Here is a 19,155-nt window from a genome sequence, read left to right as displayed (position 1 = left end):
TATGAATTTCAGAAGGATCAGGCCTTAACAGAAAAGTTAGCAATAGTTCTTTTCCTATTACAGCTACATCCACTTCTGTCGTGCCTAGGCTGCTCACTAGGGCTGGGTATCATCACTGATTTCTATAATCCATTCGATTCCGGTTTTCAAAGTCCCGATTTGATTCAACTTAGCCTCAGACAGTCAGAAATATTATAATTCTGATCATTTATCAGTACTGACTTCTTCAGAATTGTGAACATCACAGCAGATGCCTTTGTGTGAAAGTAACTGAGAATAAAACACAGAAAAACATGAAGGAGATTTTCCTGGTCTGGCTTTTTATAGCAGATAACCTTTAAAATATTCTACAATGTTCTGCATATAAAGTTTAAATTTCTTCAGTATTGAACAACAGAAAAAATAGGCTTTCTTGTCCGAGGTTATTTAAGTGAAAAAAAGAAAAGAAAAAGACAGCAGCCAACAGCGCTGTAAACAACGGTAGACTCAAATCAAATCAAATCACTTTTATTGTCACATCACATGTGCAGGTACATTGGTACAGCACATGTGAGTGAAATTCTTGTGTGCGAGCTTCACAAGCAACAGAGTTGTGCAAAATACAATAATGTAAACAAGCAAAATACAAGAATGGCTACATCTGAAACTAATAAATATATGTACAATATATAATAGTATATGCATTTCTGGATGTGTATACTAAATATTTTTCTGTGTGTGTCTGTGTGTACACATATTTTACAAATTAAATAGAGTAAACAATAAATAAAATATATAAAAATATACAGAGTTGAGACATGTGCAAAACAGTGGCATTACTGTACAGTATGGAGTGCATAGTGTTAAATTTCCAGTAGTGAAGCTGAGGTGTCTATGACGTGTTCAGCAGTCTGATGGCCTGGTGGAAGAAGCTGTCTCTCAGTCTGCTGGTACGGGACCGGATGCTGCAGAACCTCCTTCCTGATGGAAGTAGTCTGAACAGTTTATGGCTGGGGTGACTGGAGTCCTTGATGATCCTCCCCGCTAGACTGGTGGGTAATAAGCGAATGAATAATACAGAAAACAGAGATTGGAGACGGGAAACTGTTCTGTAAGTACAGAGAGAGATAGAGAGAGAGCTAGCTGTGCATGGAGTGTGATTTTAATTGTCGTGGAAGCAAAACAGCAAAATTCATGACGCATTGATCAAATGTGAAGCGCAGTTTGCTGCTTCTTTTGCTGCTGGCTCGGTGAATTTTGGGTTGGAGAGAGACAAAACCTGCAGCTCAGAATCAGCGCAAAAAGACGTAAACACAGCGGACCCGACGCATCAGAATCGCTAAGCTCCGACAGCGTGTCCGTCTACGGGCCGTCGGGTGAGAAAGCCGAGAAAGACAAAGTTGATTCTGATGCGTCGGGTCCGTTCTGTGTTTATGTCTTTGTGTGGAATCCGTCTACCTGCTCTCATTTGCTGTTTGGTTGTTGTTGAAATGGTTTTGTGAGCTTTAATCTGACGTTTCTGGCAAAACACAGTTATATTTAAAAGTCGATTCAGGATTTAATGAATTGATATCGCTTTATTCAAGCTACTCACCTCCCACTTCCACCTGCACTTTCAACTGGACCACGGCCAATCAGAGAGGTCCCGCCCCTTACTATCTCTGATTGGTTTAGTCCACGATAGGGGCATAATGTGTGTCTGTTGTTGACCACAGGGAAGGTTGCAAATTTTATTTATTTATTTTTTGCTACCCGAACATTTGGTCGCACAAGTGCAACCAAATATTTTTTTTAGTCGCACCACTGAAAAATTTGGTCGCATTTTCGACCAAATTGGTCGCACTCTAGAGCCCTGGTACATCTGAATAACCATTTATCAAGCAGTAGGGTCTGATTTCTTTACATACTTTTTAGCTTGATTTCTTTCTCAAAATGAGAAAATGTATCACCACTGACTGAGATACACTACCAAGTGGCCGTAACAGTGTATAGCAGTGGCATGTGATGACTTTTAAAGAAAGGCCAGCAAAAACAACTTGAGTGTGTTATGGTTTGAGGTTGAGTCTTTCGCAAAAGCTGCTGTCCTGACTCATGAGAGTGCTTTTTTTTTTTTTTTTTAGGTATTCAAGTCTTTCACTTTCTGAAGGTATTATCTCACTGACTGGCACTGTGGTGGACCAAGTTCCCATCACTATTTTAAGAGATACCTATGACACAATGTGGTGCAGTGCCTTTTCTGACCAGATTTCCTATGGTTCAGATTTGTTGGTGTGGGAAATAAAATAGTGCCACTGATACCAATCATTTGTGTTTGGCTATCGAGTGCAGCTTATTAAAGCTCTCCAATGCAACTATGATTACCTGTTTGTCTGCTGTCCAGAAAAAAATCCATGTGACCCAGCCGTGTCATACATATTCGGTGATTGAATTTTACTGAAATACAAAGAAAAGATTCCCCAGAATCTGGAATGGAGTGTGATGTGGACACTCAGGTGGTGGTGCTAAAAGATTACCGTCTTCAGGTTTTGCCTGTGATCACCATCTGCCTGGCTATTTAGGAATTAGGTAAACTTATGAGAGAGTGCACTACTATTTTTAATTTACACAAGTCATGTCAGAGCTGGCTATTAAGCAGTGAGTGTTCAGTGCGTATCACCCACAAACTCAGGATGTGATAAAGAGATTCCACAAGACTTTGAAATCTATACATCGCAAATATAGTGTCGAGTCTAAAGCAGAGTGAGATAAGGGTCTGTCATTGTTGGGTTTTAGCCCAGCTGAGGTTGGTTTTGGACACACTGTGTTTGGGCTACTGAAGATGCTGCTGGAGTGTTGCTTGTAGAACATAATGTATTAGACTGTATAAATTAATTTAGGGAAAGGCTGTACACTGCGTGTGAGCTGGCACATAGTTTCCTCTCTGATGCACAGTCTAAAATGAAGGAAACTTATAATTTTTTCGGGCAGGAGAATGTGTTCTAGTTCTCCTCCCCATGGTTGGTTTCAGTCGTTGTTTGTGTGATTCTTAACGAGGTAAAGAGCCAATTCAGTGACACCTATTACCTGAATAAAACAGCTAATAGGAAGAAAATTTTAAATGTGATTGGCATATCAATGTTGAAGAAATATGTTGATTATGGAAAGAGTCAAATCAATACACCTGTGACTCAGGCTCCATGTGACTGTGGTGTCACCCACTAACAGACCTGAGGCAGGTGGGTTGTGTGTGCAATCTGTTCCAGGTTCCTGTGTGAGTATGACATATATATATATACATATATATATATATATATATATATATATATATATATTGTAAGACCCCGAGACTCATTTATCCTATTTAGATAAGCTAGTCGTGCTTTTTGGTGACAAATCCACAGTTCTCAAGCATGACATACATGTTGGTGACCATCAGCCCATTAAACAGCATGCCTACTTTTTAATCTACTGAAGTATTCATACTTTACACATACACAAAAATGTTCTTAATGTCTTATCGAAGTTGTAAAGAAATTAGGAAGAAAGCTGCAGAGACTTGTTTACCCCACCTTACAGTTTTAATTAGCTTTTCCTGTTTAAGTTGCTATGATGTCGTTATAGCCCGAGTGGAATCAGATTTTCCAAAAACTGCACGCTTAATAATGACATTACAACTAGCTTTGTATCATCCTTTGTTTAATCCATTTGTATATGGGCTTAAAATGAAGAATTTTTTAAACACCTCAAAAGGTTGTGTTAGAGTGAATTGTTAAATGTTGTCATTTTATGCTTACCAACTCTGATGAAAGGAATTCCACTGTCCTTCCCCCCAAATTCTCGAGGTTCTGGATGGGGGGCTGTAATGTTTTATTGCAGATACATCCTATCTGGAAGATCTGTTTCTTGTGATGTTGCTCCTGCTTTTATGACCCTTTGGTCAGCAGGAGATAACACACACACATTCCTACACACACACACGCACACACACATTCTCACATAACACACACACACGCATTCTTACAGAAGTTCACACATATACATACAATGCCTTGTCTTAGAACCAAGTGGGCGTGGCTTTGCTGTGATGTGTTTTGTGTGAACTGTCTCTCAATAAAAGGCAGCAAGAGGAGGTCAGATTTGGGGTCATTTCCGTGGTGGACACAGACGAGGCCTCCCTTGTGCAAATAATGGATCGATCAACTGTCTTGTTTTCTTCATGATGAATAAGTCTCTAGAATTAGCGGGGCTTGTGGAAACACAGACACAACATTTATTTGGTCCTCCGAGCCGGAGCCTAACACATCGCATCCACCGAGGAGAGGGAGAGTACGCCACCGCAGTCTGCTAGCAGCCATCGTCTGGGATGATTGACCAAAGCCCTGGTACTTTTCTTTGTTACTAGGCCAGAAAGTTTGCGCCTGAACTCCCCTCGGGGTGGATGGCGATTGACACGATCCAGAGACTCTTCCCATGAACGTAAACAAACAGTGAGTACAGAAGGCCTTAGAGAGCGGCTACGTGCCCATGCGTTAAACCAGGTACATGAGTGCGCAAGCTGTGCGTGTAGACGCAAGTTGCCTGGTTTCTCCACCAGTGTTTTTGTTTTTGTTTTAATCTTTTTGATTTATTTAAGGAGGGTTAAGTCGGTTTCTCCACCGAAGGAGGTTTAAAGAGGTTTCTCCACCGAATAGAAGGAGGGTAAGGACGGTTTCTCCACCAAAAGGAGGATAGAGCTCTAAAAAAAAAAAAAAAAAAGTTTCTCCGCAGTTGAGGGCGTTGAGTGTTTCTATGGTTTCTCCACCAATGTTAAGGAGGAAAGAGCTCGCCGCGGTAAGGGGGATTATAGGCCTAAAAAGAGTGTGAATGAGCATATATGTGTGTGAGTGCCAGTAAGTGAACGCAACAGCGCAGAAGGAAACCTAAGCGGTGTTAACGGAATTCTGTGACCTGTTGTGTACACGTAGCCTTGGTCTTGGTGTAAGTCGCGTTGCCTGCTGCAAACTTAAAAGAAGTCTGCCTTGAAAGAGGATGAAATACACTGCAAAGTTTTTATTGGGCAGCACGTGGTGTGTAGATTGTTGACAAATGAAGTGAAATTGTGCTCTAAGCAGAAGCGAGTGTGAGCGTGTCTGACGTCACGGTGTGTGTGAAAAGGTATCCAGCTGGGGCAGACATGATTCTGCAGGTCACTTGCCCAGTGGACAAAAAGAAATAAAATAGTTGTGTTGATGAATGATAACATGAAGAGTGTTTGGTGTTTCTGCTTTGGAGAAAAGGACAGTTAAAATAACAGAGAGAGAGAGATGTGTGTTGTTTAAAGCAGTGATGAGAATAATGAAAATGTGATGAGAGAGGAACACAAAAACATACAGAAAATGCATTAACTATACTAACCCTACATGCATACACAATAAATGATACTCATGAAGACCAGACAGCACCTTAAGCATGAGATTCTGTTTGTCATCTTGTCCAAGTCACTAGTAAGATGAAAGTGATACATAGACTAGTGGACTGAATATTATAGGAGGACAGATGGTTGCATCACAGAGGAGAAAACACAATGCTGATGAGGGGTCTTAAGTGAGTGAGCTGAGTGAGCTGATTGTGAGTTTCTGGTGTGTGAAGAAGTTTTACCATGGCACACATTTGATTACATGAGAAGAAACTTATTATGTGCTAAGACAACAGGGTTATGCTGTATGTTGTGTGTGATTCGATGAATGTTTGAGATTAAACTGGCTGCTGATTTGTCTTTTGTTACTAAGTTGAGCCTGCCACTTGGGTTGGTACGATTCATCCCCCTGAAATGAAGAACACGTGTCGTGATTTAAACAAGGCCTTTATTTCCTTTGCTTTCCTTTATTTTCTTTCTTTCCTTTTATTTTGTTACTTTCATGGTGCACTGAAAGTTTTGTTTAATGATCTCTGTTTGAGCAGATCTGCACGATTAGAACAGAAGCGCTATACGACTCGTCGTTGAGAAAACTGTTGCAAAGTGAGTTTCTCCAAAATTAAAATGGGCTCAGGAGAAAGTCACTTATTGGGACATTTAGGAAACAAGTTCCTGTCCAAAAGGATTCACCGAGGAAATCCAGTCTAAATTCTTTTTCTTTTTGAAGTGTCGTCGGTTTTGCTGAACGTGGGAACGAATGCGACGATAATTTCCACAATCAGCAAAAGAAAGAATCACTGAGTGAATGAGTGAGAATTCTAAAATAAATGGGGAAGCTGACAAGACTGACTGACTTAACACCATTGTGTGAAGTTAACACCCACCTGACAGAGGTGTGGATGTATCTCTGTGTGTGTCTCTGTTGCAGGAGCAGAAGGAGACCACAGGAGGAAACTTGTGTCACATGACTATGTGAACTCTGCAAATTTAACCTTTTTAGTTTAAAATTTTCTGTGTCTGTGAATTTACCATGGGTGTGTTATTCACTACCTTGTGTTGCTCACAGAGATTACTGTGAGAAAGAGTGTATACACCTGCGCAGCGCTAACATTTACATTTCTTTTTACAGCAGATGGTTAATCATGTGATTTGATCATGTGATTTATAGCAGGACACAACTTAATGATGTTTTTCTACCACAGGATTACTGAGATTTTGTGTGAAGGAAACTGTAGTTACAGGCTATATGTTGATGATGAAATTACACTGTGTTGTTGAGAAAATATTGGAGAAAATGTCAATGTTACAGGGGAGAAGTGAATACAGTTTGAGACATACTGTGATGAGACCGTTGTTGCTTTTTTCACAGCAGAGTGTTAATTTTATGACCTTTCACAGCTCCTCTGGAATCTGGATGGCCGACACCTGACAACCAGGATGAACCGTGTGTTTGGCTAATGTTTGTTTTTCTTTAAGGGTGCTTATAAAGGATTCAGCACAGACAGACAAGTGACAATTGAACAGATGTGCAGTGGTTACAGGATAGTTACATGGGGCTCATTATCTGACCACACTGTTGGGCTCATGGTGATTGGCAAACTTAAGGGACGTCACTGATTACAATGTGGAATTAAGTTGAGATGTTAAATGATTTTGAACAAATTATGGAAAACAGTAGGAGTTTAATGAGTTTAGAATAAACCTGCAATGATACTTGTCTCTGTGATGCCGAATACTTCATTGCACTTATGAGCTGCAGTTGGTTGCAAATGTGAAGTTGTTTTAAATTTAAGACTTAGTCTTCTAGGATACAGGCTCTGGGTGGAGCTGGGAGTTAAACAAGCTAAACATTTAATTGCTGACTAATATGTTTTTACACAGGGTTACAGCTTGGAGTGAAGCTGATCCAAGTGGGAAACCCTGGAGATTGTTTTAGGGAGACTGTGCAATATTCTTGTACATGTCTCATTGGGGAGTTGACACATGGCAAAAGCCGTGTGGCGAGAGGAGTGTTATTTTTTTTAATTTGTAGATGTCGTGAGGTGCCATGACGAGAAGGAGTGACTGAGAGGATCGCCCACAAGATGGAAGCTGAGGCCTGGAGAGAGTCTTCAGGAGGATCGGTGATCACCTTCAGCACAGAGAGCTGTGCTACTGGGCTTCCAAAGGACTGTCACGAGGAGATTTTGAATAGCCAATCTTAAATAAGATGAAAGAGTTTCGACGTTGACGTTGAGGAAGACAACTAAGGTGTACGACGTGCTCTTGTGACAGGTTGAATGACTATTGCATATAAAACTGTTCAGTTAATACTAATTCATATCAGTTGATATAAGGACGAAAATAATGTAAATATGGTAAGAAAATGGTTAAGAGTGTATTATTTTTCATGTTATATTAATGGCTTTCATGTTACTTAAGAGAACTACAATCTATACATCAGTGATCGGCTAGTAAGCCTTTTCTGGGATCGATTAGTAGTGTCTCTATTCTCCACTAGGGGGCTTTCGCGCGTTCTCCTCACTGCAATAAACTACTGCATGAGAGACGCAAGTCATAATCACTCTCGTGATTCTTTTCCCCCTGTTTTCAGGGGTGTAACATTTGGAGGCACCGCTGGGATAGCTGCTTAGATGTCCGGTGTCCACAATCTGCACATCGTAGTCCAAGCCAGCTAAATCCCCCCACTACAACCCAGGCAGACTGCAGTGAGGAAAGTGTTGCTGTCGAGGCGAACTGGTAGCTGTGTTTTAGCGCATGTTTCCTGAGGCCAGCCAGAGATCATCAGGGGCTGCAAAAACGACTCAGCTCAGCGTCACCTGTACATGCAAAATTCTTCCTGCCTACTGCCACAATGTCTTCGGTGGAAGAGCTGCGAGAAGAGGTTGTGCGTGAAATGCACACTCTGTCCAAAGATCAACTAGTGTCAATCTGCGAGTTCCTTGGCATTGCAGAGAAAATAGATGTTAGCAGAAAAACACGACTGTCACTGCTAACACACATCCAAATACACATTGAGAGAGAAGGTATAGGGTCTGTGCTGATGAATGTGGGTTACAGACCTGGTAGCCTGGCTGCCCCTTGGTGGGTCCGGGATGGGCGTCAGGTTCTGGGGGCGGTCCGTATCTGGGCTGGGGCCCTGGCTGGGCCTCGGGGCCTTGGGTCCTGGTTTGTGTGTCGCCGGGGTTGTGGGCGGGTGGGTGCATGGGGGCCCATCCCTGGCGCGGGGTGCCGCCGGTGCGTCGAGCCGCCTGGGGGGCTCTTCAACTGGTGGGGGAGATTGTCACACCTTGCAGGAGCTTTCCTCTCCTCAGGAACTCTCTGCAGGAGGGGGAGACACAGGAGAGGTGGAGGAAGATCTCAGCCTGGGCGTCTATTGTCTCATGTAGTCTGGAAGATGAATGGATGGTGGGGTGGGTGCAGTTTTCTCTGTGGTGGGGTTGGGTGGACTGTCCAGGGCTCTGTGGAGCCGGGGGGCGCTACTGCACTGGGCCCCGGTCTGATGGGCCTGGGCCCCCTTTCCCTGGCGGGTCGCGAAGGGTGGGAGTGCCTACTGGGGTCAGCGGGGGAGCTGGCCCCAGGGAGGGGCTACCTGCCCCTCCCTTCCTTCCCTCCCCATCTCCAGCTGCCTCCCTCTTCCCGCTCCTCCACAACCACCCACACATGCAGGGCCTTGGAGTAGGGGTATGTCACCAGGGTGCAGAGGAGGCTACCCCCCCCTCTGTCCCCTTCTGGCTGCCTCTGCCTCAATTTTATCCCACAACTTAGACATTCACATTATTCACACTCTCATTACACATACATATAGGATCTTGGGGGTGGGCACAATCACGGAGTCCAAATTACCATCAGGGTGTATACCTCACCCCTGACGTCGTTGCCCACCTCTCAATTTTAAATACACTTAGTCATTGAGGGCTAGCAGGAGGGACTATGCGCTTACCTGCTGCTCCTTGGCAGGTAGCTCCATGCCCTCCTGGGTTTTAATTGCACCTTAGAACACATATGCATCAACACTACAATGAGCGGGTGGAGGGAGGTTTGGAGTCTTCTCCCACCCCCATTCTCTGCGGCCTGCTGGAGCGGGGGGGCTAGGAGGAGGAGTTGGCCGTCCGACTGCGGTCTGGGGTGTGGGGCCTCCCTGCTGCTGCGGAGTCAGGGTGGTCTGCCTCTCCCCACCGCAGGGAAAAGGGTAACACCACCTGGGTCTGGGTGCAATTCCCCCCTCCAGGGGCAAGGGTACCTAGACCCGGTTTGTAGAGTACGCTTGGGGAGTGTGATTGTGTGTACAGTGTCTCTCTATGTCTGTCTCCATGTTGGTTGAGTGTGGAGTAAGTGCCGATGAGAGCATGAGGGTGGGAATGGAGGTTTGTGTCTGTGTGTGCCTGTATGTCTGTGTCTATATGTCAGGTTGGGTATCAGACGCCACCTCTCTGGGGACATCTCAGGCCCTCCAAGGTTTGGAGGCCTATCTCCACCCACCACCACTTCCCCTGCCAGTGGCGGACTCCCTCAGGTGTCGGTGCGTTGGTGGTTCTTTGTGTCTGGGGGTGGGCGTCCGGGTACACACCGGCTCACTCCTTGGCGGCCGCTTATCGGGGCCTGGAGCCTGGGGCTCGCTCGGGCCACTCCGGAGGTGGGGTGCCCCCGGCCTCTCGGCCTGGGGCTCGGTCACTCAGGCACAGCTGGCTGCCGGCGGAGCTCACGGGCGCGTCACTGCAACTCCCCCTGGCTTCTGCTCCGCGGCTGCTGAGTGAGCCCTCATCTGGGACTCTCCTCAGCTCTTACTGGGACAGTGGCGCGGCTGCCCCTCTGTTGGTCTTCCTTGGTCTCTTGTGTTCTGGGGGCCTCTGGATGTCTGGAGTCTTGATCTCCTCCATACCTGCTTCATGCCCTGGAGGACGGGGCTGTGGCTCCCCACACTCCCTAGCAGATCGTTACATGGAGAAACCTTTGGAATGCAAGCATGCTGATCCACACAGGTATGCACACAGGTGTACACACGGGTATTCACAGACGCGGACTACAGCTTTCTTGGCTGCTGCCTCAAAGCACATTGTGGGCTGTCTATCTTGCGTGCTGCACAATATCGTTTATTATTTAGTAACTATTGATATCTATGACTAGCTAGTTTATTGTGATGGTGCTTTGTTTTCTCTATTATTATGTTGCTCTTTGTTGTTTGCTGTCTCCTCTGTTTGTTTGTTTTTTGTTTGTTTTTTCTTTCTCCATACAGGTGACCCAGGAGGTTTTTTTTTTTTTTTTTTTCTCTCTCTTCCCCCCCCTTCTCACCGTCTCTTCTCCCCTTTGGTTTTCTTTCTTTCTCTCCCCCTCTTTCTCTCATTCATTCCCCCTGTCCTATTTATTAAAAAAAAATAAAAAAAAAAAAATGACAAAGGATGAACTGAAGCTCTGCCATCACGTAATGTCGCATACTGCTGTTTCTGATGTCATTTAAAAAAAAAAAAAAAAAAAAAAAAAAGAGAGAGAAGGTATAACAGTACTTGAGGATGAAGGAATGTCAGAACTGTTGTTGCTTAATGATAAGATTGCTGAAGTAATGAAAGAGACAATTGTTGAGACTGAACCAAATGCAAATGAAGAGGGTGATTCAGGACACAGAGAGCAACCAAACACTGCAACCTCACTGGTAACAGAGACAGCTAATGCAGTTAACACAGCGGTTGTTTCTCACTCCCAAGGTAACCGCTTTGTCCCTAACTCATCTGTGTCAAATACCCCCCAACGACCAAGCCCTTACTGGCAGAAAGATTTCAAAATATCAGGCCAGATTGGCGAACCAGGTCAAAAAGATAAACTGACATTTTCCAGTCTTGCTCACCAGATCGAAAATGGACTGAGCAGAGGCTACTCAGAGCTTGACATTGTAGATGCTGTCATCAGAGCTATCTTGCCAGGTCTACAACTACGCAGCTATTTGGAGGGAAAAGCTCAACTCACCCTTCCGACTCTACGCCGCATACTGCGCTCCCATTTCCAGGAGAAGAGCGCCACCGAACTGTATAAACAACTTGCCTCTGAGGTACAGACCCCAAAAGAGACTGCTCAAAGCTTCCTGATGAGAGTTTTAGATCTAAAGCAGAAAGTCTTATTTGCTTCCCAAGAATCAGAGTCAGGACTCAAATACGACCCAGCTTTAGTCCAGCGTATGTGTTTGCACACCATACTGACAGGCTTCCAGAGTGACAGTGTCAGGATAGATATGCAGCCACTCCTGTTAGACTCTAAGACACCTGATGAACTCCTGTTAGAGAGGTTAAATATGGCTTGTGCCAATGAGGCAGAAAGGAAAAACAAGAAGAGATGTTTAGCATCACAGACTGCTACAAGTGTGAGTGCAGTGCAGTCAGATGATGTGTCACCGGCTAAGAACCATGTGAAAGAAGTTAAAGCTAAGATACCACCCGAGCTTTTAACTGAGTTAGCGGAGCTTAAGACAGGTGTAGCCTCCCTGAAAGGTCTCAGTGCAGAGATAGCTCAGATTAAAGAGACTCTACAGCAGCCGGTGGCTGGTCCTCAGTCATATGCCCCACCACCAGTTATGCAGTATGATAGGGACCAGCAGTATTATAGCTTCCAGGGCCCCCGTCAAAGACCACCACCCCCTCAGTATCCTGTACAGCACTACACAGGTAGTCCAGCCCGCCGTGAGAGGAGGTGCCACATCTGCCAGCAGAATGGAGTCAACGAGCACTGCACCCACTGCTACCTCTGTGGGAGTAGAGAACACTTTCAGGCTGGATGTAGAAGCAGAGGTATGAGACCATATAAAGAGAAACATTTAAACCAGCAATGGTTACCACCGAGGGACGAGTGTTAACCATGCCCATCATCCACAAGTCCCAACATTGCTCCAACTGTAAACAAGAAAAGTCAGGCATGAGACAGTGTTCAGCATGTAAAAACGCACTTTATTGTTCAAGAACATGCCAGAAACAACACTGGAGACAACATAAGAGACAATGCACTGGCTTAAAGACTAAGAAAGAAAATGAGACTGTCCAGGTACCACTGCCGCCAGCTCATGTAAATTCCCCTCACAAAGTCACATCTCTGGTGGGCAGGCAATGTCTGGTTGAGTGTTTTCTGGACGGCCACAGGCTTCAAGCTCTATGGGACTCAGGCTCACAGGTATCAATCATCGATGAGAAGTGGAAAAAGGACTATCTGCCACACACAGAGCTGAGAGATGTAGCAGATATTATGGACACATCTGAACTCACCCTGACCGCAGCAAATGGGACCAACATGCCATATCTTGGGTGGGTTGAGACAACCTTCCAACTTGTTTCCGGAACTGAACAAACTGAGAAATTGACCATCCCCATGTTGGTAATGAAAGGCTTTCAGCTCACATGCCCTATTATAGGCTACAATGTAATTGAATACATTGTGAATAAGACTGACCAAGCTAAACTGTACAGCACAGTGAGAAAAGCATTTCCCAGCCTCAAAAGACACAAGGTGAAAGCTTTTATACAGGCTGTTAGTGCAGATGCAGTTGACGAGTACAAAGTGATGACAAAGAAAGACTGTATTACTGTACCAAAAAAAAGCCACATGCATGTTGAGGGTCATATAGCAGCAGGGCCATTTAAACAAGATATGGTCATGATATTTGAGCCAGACTTAAACCCCCAGTGGCCAGACAATCTTGAGTTTTTTGACACTTTGGTTAAAGTTAAGAAGGGTACTTTACCTGTCATAACACTAGGTGTCTCTAACCCAACTGACCATGAAATTGTCATTCCAGGCCGTACATTAGTTGGCTCGGTTCAGACTATTACAGCTGTTTTACCTGCCCAGGTGTTTGAAAAAGCCACATCTGTAGCTACTGTTAACCAGACAAATACACAAGCCCAGTGTAGCGCTAGCGAAGAGTGGGACCCACCTGTAGATCTTAGCCACCTGGGTGAAGAGCAGAGAGTATTAGCGAAACAGATGCTCAGAGAGGAATGCCAGTCTTTCTCTAAAACAGACAATGATATAGGCTGTATTGAGAAACTGAAAATGACCATATCACTCAAAGACAACGAACCAGTCAAACGAACATACCTGTCTGTGCCACGGCCGCTCTACCAAGAGATGAAAAGTTACCTGCATGATTTAATAGCACAAGGCTGGGTCAGGAAGTCAGACTCGTCATACTCCTCACCACATCTGCATCCCCTATCTGGATGACACATTAGTTTACAGCAAAACGTTCAAAGATCACTTGGAGGATGTGAGAAAAGTGCTCCAGAGATTGAGAGGCTTTGGTATAAAGCTTAAGCCAAGTAAGTGTGACATGTTTAAGTCTGAGGTGCGCTATTTGGGCAGAATAGTGTCTGCAGAGGGCAGTAAAGTGGATCCTGCAGACTTTGAAGCAGTCAAAGCACTCAAAGGTATAAAACCACAAAATGTTGGTCAGCTCAGAAAAATGTTAGGCCTTCTCTCCTACTACAGACAATACATAAAAGACTTCTCCAGAAAAGCAGGTTGTTTGTATGAACTGTTAAAAGCTGACAAAACCACAGAGAACTCAGACACCACAAAAGGGACAAGGGCAAGACCAAAGAGAGCCAGTCAAGTTGTGCCCTCCTCAAAACAAATCGTGTGGACTGACCAGCATCAACGTGCGCTTGAGGAACTAATAGACTGTTTGCTCCACCCACCAGTGCTGGGGTTCCCAGATTTCACACAGCCGTTCATCGTACACACAGACGCCTCACACAAAGGGCTAGGCGCAGTGTTGTACCAGAGACAAGATGGTAAGCTGCGAGTTATTGCTTATGGCTCCCGTACTCTAACAGTGGCTGAAAAAAACTACCACTTCCATGCAGGAAAACTAGAATTTTTAGCATTGAAGTGGGCTATCACTGACAAATTCAGAGACTATTTGTACTATGCCCCAACATTTACTGTCTACAGCGATAACAACCTGCTAACGTACATTCTGTCAACAGCCAAACTGAATGCCACCACATCAAGATGGGTCGCTGAGCTCGCTGATTTTCACTTCACCATTAAGTACAAACCAGGGAAGGAAAACAGTGATGCAGATGCTTTATCAAGAATGCCACTTGATGTCGAAACCTTGATGAGAGACTGCTCGGAGGAAGTGCCACCGGACACTATTGCAGCTGCTATCCAGGCCATTGAGGTACAGAAAGACACACCTGCTGCATGGACACTCTCAGCTGCAGCAATGTCAGTCACAGCAGACGGTGAGCCAGCAGAAGCAACATTCACACCCATACCAAAAGAACAGCTTAATGAAGCGCAAAAGTCTGATCCTGTTATAAGCCCTGTATTACAGTGTAAACAGACAGATTCAAAACCACTGCCCAAAGAGCTAAGAACATTTGACCCTAAGACAAAATGCTTGTTCAGAGAGTGGGGCAAGTTAAGACTAGATAACAATGGCATCTTGTACAGACTCACTTCTGCCCGGAAACAGCTAGTCCTGCCAGATCAGTTCAAAAAGACTGTACTTGAAGAGCTGCACAATAATATGGGCCATCAAGGTGTTGATCGCACAGTGTCTTTGATACGTGAACGCTTCTTTTGGCCACACATGCAGGCAGACATCGAGCATTATGTGACCAACGTTTGTTCCTGTGTAAAGCAGAAAAAGCCCAGCCATGAAACAAGAGCTCCTTTAACAAACATTGTAACTACGCAGCCCTTAGAGCTTGTGTGTATAGACTTTCTCCATCTTGAAAAATGCAAAGGCGGTTATGAATATATTCTAGTGATAACTGACCACTTCACACGTTTTGCCCAAGCCTATGCCACCACCTCAAAGTCAGGCAAAACTGCTGCAAACCTGATATTCAATGACTATGCCCTAAAGTTTGGCTTCCCCTGTCGCATTCACCATGACCAAGGAGGTGAATTTGAAAATCAGCTATTCAGTCAGCTCAAGAAACTTTGTGGCATGGCCGGTTCTAGGACAACACCCTATCACCCAATGGGGAACGGTCAAGTTGAACGTATGAACAGGACATTGTTGCAAATGCTTAGAACGCTAACTGAAACACAAAAGTCAAACTGGAAGGAATCTATCAACAAGTTAATGTATGCATATAATTGCACACGTTGTGAAGTCACTGGCTACTCCCCATTTTACCTACTGTTTGGACGGTCACCCAGGCTACCAGTAGATATACTCTTTGGACTGTACTCAGAAACAGATTTTAGTGACCACAGAGACTATGTTGAAAAATGGAGAAAGGGCATGGAACAAGCATACTCTATAGCAAATGAGAATGCAAAGAAAGCTGCTGAAAAGGGCAAAAGACACTACGACACAAAAGTAAGGAGTTCTGTGTTACAACCTGGCGAGAGAGTTCTGGTCAAAAACCTGACACCTAGAGGAGGCCCAGGGAAACTGAGAGACTATTGGGAGGACACTGTTCACACAGTAGTCAGACAAATGGGGCCTGACCTCCCTATCTATGAGGTAAGACCGGAGAGAGGCAGAGGGCGCTCTAGAGTGCTTCACAGAAACTTGCTTATGTCATGTGACCACTTACCTTTTGAAAAAGTGCCTGAAAAAGATAATCGTACAAGACATGAACAGAAAAAGACTGATAAACCTGTCGCTGTTGTGCCAGACTCCGATGATGAGGGCAGTGTTGATGAATACCGCTGTCATTACGCACCACCTCAACCTGTGTCCCAGCCATCAGAACAAGAACTTCTCACAGCAACGTCTCAGCCCGCAGCTTCAGTCCCTGGTCTTGCACCAACACCAGAGCCTCTTGCTGGAGACCATCTGGAGGCGCCTGACCCAGTTGCCGTGGAGACAACTTGTGAGGAGGCAGAGCCCACTGCAGGTGACATACCTGCCCCTCCTCCACCTGTTGTACTCGAGAGACTTGAGGAGGAGACACCTCAGCGGCCACAGCGAGAGAGACACCCGCCAAGACGGATGACGTATGACCAACTGGGCACCCCATCTTGCTACAGTGTTCAGCCAGCACCGCAACTGCTTCCTGCGTACCCGGGCCTGGTTCCATGGTTTCCAGCTGTGCAGTCATACTGCACCCAGCCCATTGGTTTGTATGGACTCCAGCAAATGTAAGTTGACACTTTTCCACTGATGACTTGAGAACTGTACTTAAAGACTGTCATCAAGAAAAAGACATGAACTTTTCCCCATCTGTGGATTATAACCATAGACAATAGACTTTGTGAAGACTCACATATGGACTGGTTATAGACTTTGTCTTCAGTCACCAGTGATGGACTGTGGTGAAACAGGTGTTAAACCCACAGAATTAAGGACATTGGTTCACTCTACTGTTGATGTCCTGACTACAAGAGAATATAGACTGAAAAGCATCTTGTTGGTATAATGTCGGGACGACATTTTTTGAGTGGGGGAGAGTGTGACAGGTTGAATGACTATTGCATATAAAACTGTTCAGTTAATACTAATTCATATCAGTTGATATAAGGACGAAAATAATGTAAATATGGTAAGAAAATGGTTAAGAGTTTATTATTTTTCATGTTATATTAATGGCTTTCATGTTACTTAAGAGAACTACAATCTATACATCAGTGATCGGCTAGTAAGCCTTTTCTGGGATCGATTAGTAGTGTCTCTATTCTCCACTAGGGGGCTTTCGCGCGTTCTCCTCACTGCAATAAACTACTGCATGAGAGACGCAAGTCATAATCACTCTCGTGATTCTTTTCCCCCTGTTTTCAGGGGTGTAACACTCTGCCTTAAAAATCTTCAGCAGCGTTGGAACATGAGAACCTGAGGGAGCGTGCCAAGCTCCAAAAAGTGACAGCGCAGAGGAGGTCCAGCGATGGACTTGTGGTTCTGTGAACAGCACAAATGCCAGGTGACTGTGAAATAACTAACAGCACTTTTTCCACAAGTGAAGCCAGTAACTTACTATCCTAAAAGATTAGCTCTAGTTGCTTGTGCTTTACCTCCTTGTGTGAGATCAGTATGTGCGGCAGCTTAAGCTGTACAATGTTTCAGGAAATAGTTTACTACTGCATACTAAAATTACATTTCTGTCACCTACAAGACACTTTAATGTCTTTAATGTTACTATTACTCTCACAACCACACATAACCATGAAGTTGTGCACAATTCTTTTTTTTTCTTTTTTTTTTTTCTTTTTTTGTGTCCCGTTTGGATTTTTAGCCATCAGAATTGTTGTCTTAAGGCCAAGAAAGATGCCAACCGGATTTATTTTACCAAGTGGATCATCATGGCCTTGCCATATTGGTCCATTTGATTGACCTTTATTATAATTATGAATTTATTTTATTTTCAGTTGCTACAAACGGGACAGACATGACTGGGGGATAGGACAGGGAGAAAGAATGAAAGAAAGAGAGGGAGAGAAAGAAAACCAAAGGGGAGAAGAGACGTTTTGGGGTGTTTCCAGCTCACTAGCTGGAAACACCCCAAAACACTCAGCTCACTAGCTGTAACCACACTAATGGCACTCTGGCCCAGAGCTCACCTTTCCCTGGGCTTAAATCTCCTTAACTACTGACGAGAGTCAGCTGCACAAAAGGGAAAGGTGGCACCTCAGGCAGAAGAGGTAGTGGGACACGCCCACACAGGCACCTTCAGGAGGAGGCCCTGCTAGGGCCGTAACACCCTCACTACGCGTTTAGGTGCATATATATTGTGTGTAGTTTTTGTTTTATACAGTTGTCAGCCAGGCATCTAACTATGAAAAAATTACACTCCAAAAGACCCGGGCTTCTGAAAAAACAACCCGGGCTTAAGCCCAGTAAGCCACACCCCCACTCCGCCACTGGTGTACAACCATTGGAGACGTGAACAGGACAGACGGAACAATTGACGTGTGTGGACTTTATACCAGTTTTGATTTTGTTTTTGATAGGCCACGTAAAACCAAAGTCATGATAAAAATATATGCAATGTTTGATTTTCTTCCTGAATACTATCGTTGTTTATATTTACTGCGCGAAGAAACGGTAAAAACGAAAGCACTCTCTGCCTGTGAGCAAAAACAAAACCAACACTGACACGGAAACCACCGTATTAGTCAGAGGTCCCTTTACTACGGTTCGGAGCCGCAGACCTTCAGTAATAGTAATAAATCACACAGCAATAGTACATTCATGTAGTTGTAAAAAGCATGATAATATATTAAGTAATCCAAAGTATTCAGAATACGTTACTGTCATTGAGTAACGTAACGGAATACGTTACAGAACAGAATGTGGGGCAAATATTCTGTAATCTGTAATGGAATACATTTTAAAAGTAACCTTCCCAACACTGTATATATATGTGTGTGTGTATATATATATATATATATATATATATATATATATATATATATATATATATATATATACATAAGTTGTGTATGTATGTATATATATATATATATACATACATAAGTTGTGTGTGTATATATATATATATATATATATGTACATAAATTGTGTTTTGAAAATTGGAGTTCAAGTTATTTTTACTTTCAATAGTGTTAACATACTGCAAATTAGAGGGAACATTGATATAAACATAGCACAGAAAGTAAGGAAATGTGTGTTTCATTAGTTATGCTTCAAAGAAGCTTTAGAAAGCCTATTTATTTACCCTTAAATAATGCTACACTTGTAAGGAAACACATTTGTTGGTTAAACAACAGAGTTCAATATGTGGGTTATGTTCAGGGATTGAACCGAGGGGTCAATATAATTATTTTTCTTTGTTGGTACTATTTTACAGGCCGCCCTGAAGGGCTGCTGCTCACCATCACAGCAACCCATTCTTCATTTTCAT

General features: G+C 44.0%; 1 protein-coding gene across 1 annotated transcript; it reads left to right on the top strand.

Moving 5' to 3' along the window:
• Positions 1 to 7,740: 7,740 nt before the first annotated feature.
• Positions 7,741 to 13,503, top strand: LOC120735451. The gene is made up of 2 exons (XM_040034848.1): positions 7,741 to 8,379; positions 10,846 to 13,503. The coding sequence occupies exons 1-2, from the start codon at positions 8,208 to 8,210 to the stop codon at positions 12,192 to 12,194; spliced, it is 1,521 nt and encodes a 506-aa protein (XP_039890782.1). The 5' UTR covers positions 7,741 to 8,207; the 3' UTR covers positions 12,195 to 13,503.
• Positions 13,504 to 19,155: the final 5,652 nt, after the last annotated feature.

This window comes from Simochromis diagramma, unplaced genomic scaffold, assembly GCF_900408965.1.
Source record: "Simochromis diagramma unplaced genomic scaffold, fSimDia1.1 OVJJ01000091.1, whole genome shotgun sequence".
In the NCBI taxonomy this organism is placed as follows: domain Eukaryota; kingdom Metazoa; phylum Chordata; class Actinopteri; order Cichliformes; family Cichlidae; genus Simochromis; species Simochromis diagramma.
The sequence above is the reverse complement of the archived record's forward strand: the minus strand, read 5'-3'. Positions and strand labels throughout refer to the sequence as shown.

Excerpts from the sequence above, each read along its gene's own strand:
- LOC120735451 (XM_040034848.1), top strand. The coding sequence starts at position 8,208 with ATGTCTTCGGTGGAAGAGCTGCGAGAAGAGGTTGTGCGTGAAATGCAC. Across the intron at positions 8,380-10,845 it reads AATACACATTGAGAGAGAAG|GTATAACAGTACTTGAGGAT; the intron begins GTATAGGGTCTG and ends AAGAGAGAGAAG.